This window comes from Gavialis gangeticus, unplaced genomic scaffold (assembly GCF_001723915.1).
Source record: "Gavialis gangeticus isolate Ggan-Ray unplaced genomic scaffold, GavGan_comp1, whole genome shotgun sequence".
Taxonomy (NCBI): Eukaryota; Metazoa; Chordata; order Crocodylia; family Gavialidae; genus Gavialis; species Gavialis gangeticus.
The window spans coordinates 86,586,510-86,597,055 of NW_017729025.1; the positions used below are offsets into that span (position 1 = coordinate 86,586,510).

General features: G+C 43.5%; 1 protein-coding gene across 4 annotated transcripts in view; it reads right to left on the bottom strand.

Annotated features, from left to right (window-relative positions):
• Positions 1 to 469: 469 nt before the first annotated feature.
• Positions 470 to 10,546, bottom strand: part of UBR1 (ubiquitin protein ligase E3 component n-recognin 1) — a 174,781-nt gene continuing 164,704 nt past the window's right edge. For all 4 annotated transcript variants that reach the window (XM_019519092.1, XM_019519090.1, XM_019519091.1 and 1 more), the window contains exons 46-47: positions 4,022 to 4,123; positions 470 to 3,406 (exon numbers count right to left, since the gene is read on the bottom strand). In XM_019519092.1, coding sequence (XP_019374637.1) covers positions 3,265 to 3,406; positions 4,022 to 4,123 — 244 coding nt within the window. In that variant the 3' untranslated portion in view covers positions 470 to 3,264. The remainder of the gene's footprint in view (positions 3,407 to 4,021; positions 4,124 to 10,546) is intronic.

Below are 10,546 nucleotides of genomic sequence, written 5' to 3' on the forward strand. Positions count from 1 at the left end.
TAAGGCTGCCATGTTTTTTTCCCCTAAATTGGTGGTTCTCCAGCTTTACTATTCTGCAGAACACTTTTGCAGGAAGATTCTCACAGACTCATTTCTCTTCCTCTTTCAGCCTCTCAGGTATTTATTTGACCTATCAGAAAGGCAACAGAAAACCATTGGTATAATTCAGTTATCTTGTCTTCTAGTACTACTTTATGGTTATTGATGAACAAAAAGCATCAAGAAGGGGTTTTGCCTAAGAGCTAGTATCAGCTGTATCAGGGAATCTCTAAAGGAAGCATTTCTTTAATCCAAAATAAAAGGTATACCTTTAATACTAACTTCCTTGGAAGTTATTACAAATAAGTTGTAGTAGTAATTGGTATTACTTACCAATTATGTACTGACTGTCTCTTCCCTTATTCCATACTGATATCACTTCTACCTCTTTCCTAAAGAGAAGTGTAAAAAAGTAACCAAACAGAAGTCCAACAGTGTACGAGAAGTTACTTTATTTCCTTTTTTAAATATACATATACAAGATATTTTATTTCAAAAGCACAGGAACATTATACAAGTTTTAAATTTACAATTCTGAAGTTAAGAATACCAATATATGCATTATCCAAATAAGTTCTTCTGGTCATCTTGGATGGAATTCTCAGTGGCTTAAGCATTTTGCGCTCACTAAATACAGATTATACTCACAGTGAACCAAACTGCATAGTAAATTATTACATGAAAGATGATGACACTCATTAGTGGGAGCCCATTTGCTAAAATAATAAGTGCAAATGTACAGAAAAAGAAGAACATCTCTTCCTTTGCCTTCAATCTCCTGCCTCTCCCAATTGCATAAAAATTTAGCAAAACTTTAAACAAGATTTTACCCACTCAAACCAGCTTCTGTCTCTTTAAAGGACTTTGAATTGCTGATTACCAGACCACAGAATAAAATGATCTTGCAGTGTATTTGTTAACTGAACTTTATGTGCACAAATTTCTTGTCCGAGTGAAGTGCACGGCTACTAGAAAGCTGATATATGAATAGATAAAATATTTTGACCTCATTAAGCAGGAAACAGCATGGACATACAGTTTTGAAGTCAATGGTGGTTTCCAGTGAGGCATAAACTGTTCTAATCTCAATACAGTGCTTTAGCTGGTAAACAGTATCAGTAGTAACCTTTAAACTGCCACTGCATGCAGGTCTCCATGACAGCTGTTTTTCTAAACCCAAGGTTTTAATTTATGGATTAAACCAGACTAACAGAACTGATATTTTCCTACCAAGGGATTTCATTCATTTCAGTTTAGAAACAGAATACATCAAAATGGAAAAAGATGTCTTCACTGCAATGAGGTGAACACAAGAAAAATACACCAAAAAGAAAATTATTTACATCCACTGGGGTGGATTAACCTGATAAAACAAGCAAAAGTTTTAAGAGTATTTGAGTATCAGAAAAATCAAACATTTGCACTTCTCTGAATTACACTTTTGAAGGTATAATGAGAGTTGTAACTACTGTTCAGTGCACTCAATGAGTGTTCCATGGATTTTAGGAAAATAGGAGAAGGATTATTTATTGGTTGTAAACATGAAATCATGACTTGTGATACACCATTATCTTTCCTGTCATTTCACTCCACTATTAGTAAAAAGAATGAAAAAAACAACACACAAAAAGCATGTGTGCAATGACAGTTCAAAATTCTTCATAGCGCTCTCCTTTCAAGCATTAATATGACATACCAAAAAAAACCCAACCCAAAACAAAACAATGAACTGTGCACATACGTTCTCTGGATACTTCAGACTTTCTGACATAGGTAGCATTGCTTGGGAAAGTGGTAGTTAAAAGGGATTTATATATTCAAACTTATCTTTCACACTAAGTTCCTTGCGTGTACATTATTATGGCAAAAACCCAGTAAACAGAATGATGGATTTTAAGTACTGTCACTTTACTGGCAGATAGTTCAATCACAATGTACCACTGGCTACTGAAAGGCAGAGACAGTTTAAAATCACTTGTTCTCCTTTATGTTGTAACTGGCATCTGGCATGATTCCAAAAGCAGTTTATAATGGGCCCCAAACAGATGACACAAAAATGCAGGGTGGAAAGCTCCTCCAACATGGCCACAAAAGGTACTGATTTATGCCTGTGTTTAGCAAGTCTAAAACTTGCCATGCTATCTTTTGTAGTATTGGGGTAACTTTAAATGCCTTTTATTTAACTGCTTCCTGTTCACAGGTCTTCTGTTTATTGTAGCTGGAGGATGGTTAAACAGAGTGCTAGAAAAGTATCATCACATCATCAAGTCTTGTGTTGCATTTGAACATTTCTGGGTACAATTTCAAGAGTAAAAGCTTATCACACCAACCAAACAGCGTAGTTCTTGAAACTGTAGTATGTAGAATGCTCTTCAACATATGCTGAGGGCAGCTACATTATACAAAACTGCAGTTCTGATAATGCAACAAGCAGAGATGATTTTAATTTTTGATGCATCAGGCAAGACAGAAATGTTCTCATGCACTTCACTCCTCATGCCCTCTCTTGGAGGGTGGATTACTGGGAACTTTATTCCTCAGAAAGCATTTGCCATTACATCCCTGGATCTAGGATGCTGTAGGTTTTTTGCTGCCCTGCCTAGCGCTTGCTGAGATTGCTGCTATGGACTACTAGAGGCCTGGTATGACTCCCCCTTTAGTATGCCAGAGACCCTGGCCAGTTTACGTCCTGCTAAACTAGGACTAGGAACCCAGACAGAAAGGAGGAGAAAGGAGGGATTATACCTAAATTCCAGACAGACTCCTGGCATTTCAAGACAAACAGAAGTCATATCAGACACTGTATGTCAAGCCTTATATACTTATTTTATTACAAACAGGAACATTAACAGCTTCTCATAATTGGTTCTTCTGTAGGATCACACTTCTACCTGTATATTCAATGCCATTGAGTGACAGTTTGGGCTTTTGGAGTAGAAACATGCAGAGGTGGATGTGGAAAATTTACCCTCATCAAAATATCTATAGAGCTCACGATTCCCAGAAAATTATTCCCTAGAATATTCAACAGTGGCCACCGATGATAAAAGGCTGGAGATTTTGTTGTGGCAGAAGGATGCTTAGTAGAGTAAACTCTATCAACTGAGAATTATTTGCTTGAATGCATCAGCCATGTCTGAGCTGGATAATCCTTCTGGAGGGCAGATTCTTTAGTATCCTCCTCTTTTTCCCCCCATAGTTACAGATTTTATTATGAACTGGGTGTTAGAGCATTTGCCAGTTGAATCCAAAGAAGATCTGATTGGTTTCCTGGCTTCTGGCAATCTCTTCTATGATGCAGTGTTGCTGCCATAGCAGATGGAGTTTCCGGTAACGTTCTTGACATAAATGCAGGGGATTACCTCTTCTTCATGGGAGAAATAAGGAGAATATCCATTAAGCATATTAAAATATTAAAGAACCTCAAGTACATGCCTTCTCTATTCTTATGTCCTTTCTGGTTGATCCCGCATCTGTGTTAAGTGCAAATGTCTCTAGATAAGCTGTTTTGTTAAGACCCCGACATTAACACCCTCAGCAATAAATTGAGGAAATATTCAGTCATGATACAAATCACCAAATATTTTCATCGTGGATCTATCAGAAATGAAAAGAGCAACATTTATAATCCAGTGAAACAACCAGTTATTGGCAGGTCAAATAAAACCTTCCATCAGTTGCACATCCAGTACAGTTCTGAAGAAAGGTAGTAAAAATATTTTGGTGAGAAGGAGTTAAGTAATCACTGTTTAAATGCACCAGGAAAGCAGAGTTTGCTAGAAATTCCTACCCATTCATTATTGAAATTGTGTCAAAAGGTGTTTCAAAGTAAAACAAGTACACCAAGCAAGGGTTTCTACCAACAGATTGTATCGTATTGTCAGGAAACAGTATGCAGTGCAGTATGACAAGAAAACCAAAGATAAAGATGAAGATTCCTGGTAGGTAAAAGGAATTAAAAAGAAATTTAAAAACTACTTACTTCAGGCCTGGGTCTGTTTCTCCATATTCATCTAGGTAGGGAGCAGGATAAAAGCAGCCTCTGGTTTTACTTTCTACCAAGACAACTTTGCATTCTCTGATTCTTTAAAAAAAGAAAATAAATCCATGTTTAAAATAAAATACCCCTCTCATCAATAATCCAAAAGTTTGCGGGGACTATTCATAGTTAACTTAAAACTTTTATTAAACTTAAGCATGGTCTATACCTAAAGTTGCATTCACTTAAAACAATGGGTTGTTTAGACAGGGAAATTACCATGAAATAAACTATGGTGTGAATTTACTGTTTACCATCTACTCTGCAATAACTTCCTAGGCAAATGCTGAAGCATTCAGCATCAACCTGTACCTTTTGCTAAAACACGAGCTGCTAATGAACTATTCTAAAAATAGTTTTAAAGTATTGCATTCCTTCCTTCCAAACTCACACCTGATGGGTGATGCAAGGAGGCAAAGAGGCACCTGTGGTTCTTTGAAATGCTGTGGTATTAATTATGGATCTCATAATACAGGGAGGCGGTGGGGAGGGTGTCCACGTACTTCACACACACAGCCTCAGGATTTTCAGAAAAACCGCATCTGTTAGGACTATACAATATGGTCTGTAGCTCCCCCTATTAACATGAGGGAACAAGTGGCATAAAGGCAATAACTAGAAACCCTAGAAATCTGTGGTTACCTATTTGCAGGTATTCTTTCCCATTTTGTGGAAGGCTTTGGTGATCTACATGAATTCTAGAAACAAGCATTTTTACATATTCCACAAAGAATCATGCAAATAGACCTGGAGTGTCCATAAAAATATCAGCTCAGTGGATTCTGGCAAGGGTTGGTAACCTCTGGCCTGTGGGCTGTATCTGGCCGGCAGAATCACTGGAACTGGCCTGTGGACATGGGGTGTTGGTAGTATTTGGTGGCAGGAGGTTTCAGTTGTGGGCACTCTCCACATGCCATCACACGGACAAGCAGCAGCAACAGCCAGGCCCTAGTATTTGCCTATCCACTTCTGACTGGGTGGGTCATGCAGGCCTGCAGCTGGAAAAGGTTGCCTACTCCTGGACTATGGCATTTGTCATCTCCCTCCAGTTTGGTCTGTAGTCCACACTGTGTTGTACACAGTGACAGCCAGGCCTCAGTATGATTTATACATATGATTACTTTTCTTTAATTAAAAAATAACTTGGGGATTAATTTATTTAAAAAGGGAAAGAGTAAAATAAGCTATTCTTAAAAAAGAAGTCTCAGAAACTACCCTTTAGGAATATATATGTTCCTGGCTGCCTCTCCATGGACTGCTATCTTGATGGGGTGGAGAGGCTTGAGTGCACCGATGAACCTAAGATCAACAAGAGCAGGAGTCTTGTATTCCTGGTAGGGTCACCCATGGCAATAAAGACAAAGATGAGGTTTAGACTAAGAGCAATCCAACACAACACAAAGACCTCAACCATGAAGCAGGCAGATCCAGAAGGCATACTTCTCAACAGTTGCTAAGGCAGATAAAGGCTGCAGTGGAAAAGTAATCCTGGTTGTCTTGGATCTCCTTGCCACTGGACACAGGTTTCTCCTCCACAAAGATCCATGCAGTTGTCGATGGGCAACAGACTCTCCATGTAAACCAAGTCACATACAGGCTTCTCCCGCTGGTCCAACATCTACTACAATACCAATACCCATAACTTTTAAAAAGTCCTGCAGCAATGGATGAGTGCTGATGAGGACAGAAAATGATTGCTGGGAGTCCCTAGTCATAGATTCACATACAGGTAGTGGTTGTGTGATGGTCGCTAAGGCTCGGCGAAGCGGACCCTATTCGATTTGGATTCGGCCTGAACCAGGGACAGTGATTTGGTTTGTTGATCCGGCCGAATCCAAAGATTTGATGCTGATGCAGACATAGACACAGCTTTAAATGCTTTTTCTACATACCTTGAGGTAGAAAAAACATTTACAGCTGTGTCTATGTCCAAATTGCCAAATCTTTCTGAATCAATTTGGATTCGGAATCCAATTCGATTCGGAAAGATTAAAGGGTCCCCTCTGATTTGATTCGGATTCAGAGATTCAGCCACCAAATCAGGCTGAATTGAATCAGGGACCAAAGCTTTGCACAGCCCTACTGGTTGCTCCACCCTCAATGCGGGACAGGAGGGTGATTCAGCAGGTGTGATCGCAAGTGAGCAGTCCTTTTCAGGATCCCCTCTGCTCACCCCACACAGAGAGGGGGCTAGAAAAGGTGCCCCAAACATAGGCTGTCCCATTTTACCATACCCAATTGGATAGCCACTGTGAGGGCTAATTGCAGTTAAATTTAACTCTAATTGCAGTTAAAACACAAAAAATATTTTTTGTATCCAGGAATGTATGAACACTTAGATGACCCAAACAATGGCAGACCTGAATGCAGAACAGCTATTGTCACTTGAGAACTCTTGTGATATAACATCAATATTTAATGTCTCCTAACTAAAAGGGAGGTGCACACCCAATGGAAGGGAGAGGCCATCATCAGGGAGGACTATACTGAGGTTGCTCGGGGATGCAGGGGGGTGGTCAGAAAGGCCAAGGCAGAGATGGAACTAGGACTAGGATTCCGGATCAAGGACAACAGGAAGTCCATTTTTAAAGACATAGGGGGCAAAAAGAAGGTACTGGGTAACGTGGGGCCCCTGCAAGACATGCTAGGAAATCTGGTCGTCACACCAGACAACAAAGCTTCTTTGCCTCCATTTTTCTGAGCAGGGACTGGATCAGCTCTCCCACCGGGACCCCCTCAGGCCCCAGGGGAGGCACACTGAGGTCAAGGGTCAGTGAGGACCTAGTCAGGGAACTTCTGGAGGGACTGGACGTATTTAAAGTCAGCTGGTCCTCACGATCTCCACCCCCAAGGGCTGAGGGAATTAGCAGAGGTCACTGCAGGTCTCCTGGCACGGCTTCACCAGGCTCCTGGTGCTCTGGTGTGGTGCCAGAGGACTGGAAGAGGGCCAACGTGGTTCCCATCTTCAAAAAAGGGAGGAAGGAGGACCCGGGAAACTATAGGCCAGTTAGTCTTACCTCGATCCTGGGTAAACTTTTTGAGAGAATTATCCTGGCACACGTCCACAAGGGGCCAGTGGGGGAGGTTATGCTTAGGGGCAACCAACACGGGTTCATTAGAGGCAGGTCCTGTCAGACCAACCTGGTGGCCTTCTATGACCAGGTCACAAAATCCTTAGATGCAGGGGTAGCAGTGGACATAGTCTTCCTGGACTTTCGGAAGGCCTTCGACACTGTCTCTCACCCCGTTCTCATTAAGAAACTGGGGGACTGCGGCGTCAACACCTACACCGTCAAATGTGTCGCCAACTGGCTGGAGGGCCACACCCAGAGAGTGGTGGTGGATGGGTCATTTTTGACCGGGAGGGATGTGGGCAGTGGGGTTCCTCAGGGCTTGGTCCTCGGGCCCACACTGTTCAACATCTTCATCAGTGACTTGGACGAGGGGGTAAAAAGCACCCTGTTCAAATCTGCTGATGACACTAAGATGTGGGGGGATGTGGGCATGCTAGAAGGGAGGAATAGGCTGCAATCAGACCTAGACAAGTTACAAAGGTGGGCGGATGAGAACAGGATGGGTTTCAACACTGACAAGTGCAAGGTGATGTACCTGGGGAAGAAGAACCAGCACAGGCTGGGGACCTCCCTTCTCATCAGTGCAGAGGCAGAAAAGGATCTTGGAATCATCATTGATGTCAAGATGAACATGGGCCAGCAGTGTGGGGATGGAGTCTGGAAGGCCAATCATACTTGGTCATGCATCCACAGATGCATCTTGAACAGGTCCAGGGAGGTGATCTTCCCCCTCCAGGTGACACTGGTCAGGCTGCAGTTGGAGTACTGCTTCCAGTTCTGGGCACCGCACTTCAAGAGGGATGTGGACAGCATGGAGAGGGTCCAGAGGAGGGCCACTCGCATGATCAGGGGGCAGCAGAGCAGGTCCTATGAGGAAAGGCTACAGGGTTCAGCCTCCACAAGAGAAGGCTGAGGGGGGATCTAGTGGTCGTTTACAAACTAGTCAGAGGGGACTAGTGCCCTGTTCCCCCAAGCACTACCAGGAATGACCTGAAATAAGGTCACAAGGTGGCAGAGAGTAGATTCAGACTAGACATCAGGAGGTGCTACTTCACTGTCAGGGCAGCTAGGATCTGGAACCAACTTCCAAGCGAAGTGGTGCTGGCTCCTACCCTGGGGGTTTTTAAGACAAGGCTAGACAAACACCTTGCTGGGGTTGTTTGACCCCAGTATTTTTTCCTGCCATGGCAGGGGGTCGGACTTGATAATCTGCTCAGGTCCTTTCAGACCCTACCAACTATGAAATTATTGCTGCTCTCAGCATGGCATGTCCAGGAAAAAGTGCTGAGAACAACATCAGGAACTGTATATGGTCCTTATTGATTTGGCCAATGCCTTTGATTCTTAACTGTAAGGCTCTACGAAGATCTTATCGAAGTTTGGCTGCCCAGGGAAATTTATCACCATCCAAAGACTCCTTTCATGACCAGATGACTGCCTCCATCCTATGTTGTAGCTCTGCTATAGAGCCATTTGCCATTCAAACTGGAGTCAATCAGGGCTGCATGACTGCACCAATTCTGGTTTCCAACTTTCTTGCAGTCATCAAGATGCTCATTCGTGACCATCTGCCACATGGCATTGAGGACAGGATGGATGGGAACCTTTTCAATCTTTCCTACCTCCGTGCCAAAACTAAAGTTACATCAGCCTCGACTTCGGAACTTCAGTACACTGATGATTGTACTGCCATTGCACATACTGAGGGGGGCATACAAATAGCCCTTAACTGCTTCTCTCAAGCATATTAGTGCCTGGGACTGACCCTTAACATTGGAAAAAACACAGGTGTTTCATCAGCCTGCTCCAGGTCAATAAACTCATATGGCAAAGATCCTCATGAATGAACAGAAGCTGAAGAATGTTGAATACTTTGCATACCTTGGCAGCCATCTCTCAAAGAAGGCCAACCTCAACAAGGAGATCCAGTATAGGATCCAGTGTACCAGGTCTGCCTTTGGAAGGCTGTATCACGGTGTGTTCAACGATCTTGACATCAGAACTTGAACAAAGCTCCTATTATATAAGGCTGTGGTAACCCCAACTCTTCTCTACGACTGAAGTTTGAGAGACCTACAGGAACCACCTGGAAAGCCTGGAATGCCTTCACCAGCGTTACCTCCAGAAAAATCACTGGCATGAAGAGGGAGGATTGTTGCACAAATGCGGGTGTCCTCACTAACACCACCAGCGTGGAAGTGTTCCTTATTCAACATCAGCTGTGATGGCCAGGGCACTGTATTGCATGCCTGATGTACATTTACCCAAATAACTGCTATATTCCCAACTCAGCCAAGGACAAATAGCATGCGGGGTTGGGGGGAGGAGAGGGGGAGGGAAGAAGCAGAGGAAATGCTTCAAGGACACTCTGAAGGCAACAATGAAGTGTGCCATTGACACCACAAATTGGGAAAAACTAGCCAGGACAGGGCTACATGGCGATGACGACTTGTGAAAGAAGGTACAAAAATGACAGAAATGGAAGGAAAGAAAACAAGATTGAGAAATCCACAGTTTGACCCTCCCCTTTAACAACTACCTGTGGCATCTGCCAGAGTGTCTGCAGCTCTAGGATCAGTCTTCCTAGCCAACAGACTCATCTACAACCCTTTACTTGCCCCTGTCCTATGCTCAGGCTGCAACATGCACAGAGTTTGCCAGCACAGAACAAAAGTAAGGGGGTGGGTAAGAGGGGCAGTCAGAAGAACACAGGCTGTGTGGGGTGGGAGGGGAGAGATGGGGGAAGAGGCTGCAGAGGGGAGACAGCAGGGTGCAGAGGTGGGGTTGGGCAGTAGGCACCAGCTGTGGCTACAGCTATGGCCCTAACCTGAGGTAGGGGCTGGAGCCCAAGCCACAGGAGTTGCCAGCCCCCACTCCCTTACCCCTCATACTTGGCAAGAGCTTTTCCCCACCCCCCTCACATTAAATGGAAAAAAACCCCTCATCTCAGAATTGAATAAATACAGTAAATCCTCCTTCTGAAACAGATATGATAGCTGCTCAGAGCTGTGTTTAGGGCATCATCCTCAGCACATGATGTGAAGCTTTCGGAGTCTCTGTCCCAGAATCAATGCTGAGTGCATCATTCTCAAAGTCTTCAGTACAAAGAATGACCCTATCTGTGTATGAGCTCCCAGTACTAGTGCACTCGATCAGACTTTTGTTCCTGCTAGCAACCATGCTTGTGTCTGGCTGCTAAGTCCCTTGCTAAGTAAAGGTGCACTGATAAAGATTTTTTGAGCCAATACCAACAGCCGATTATTAATGAGCATATCTGATTTCCGATATGCAGCATGGCAGCTTGGAGAGCAGTGTCTGGCTGGTAAGTTTGTTGGTGGGGAAATGGGGAAAGGGTGGGGGGGAGGGAAGGGGCAGGAGGGAGGGAGTGGGGCTG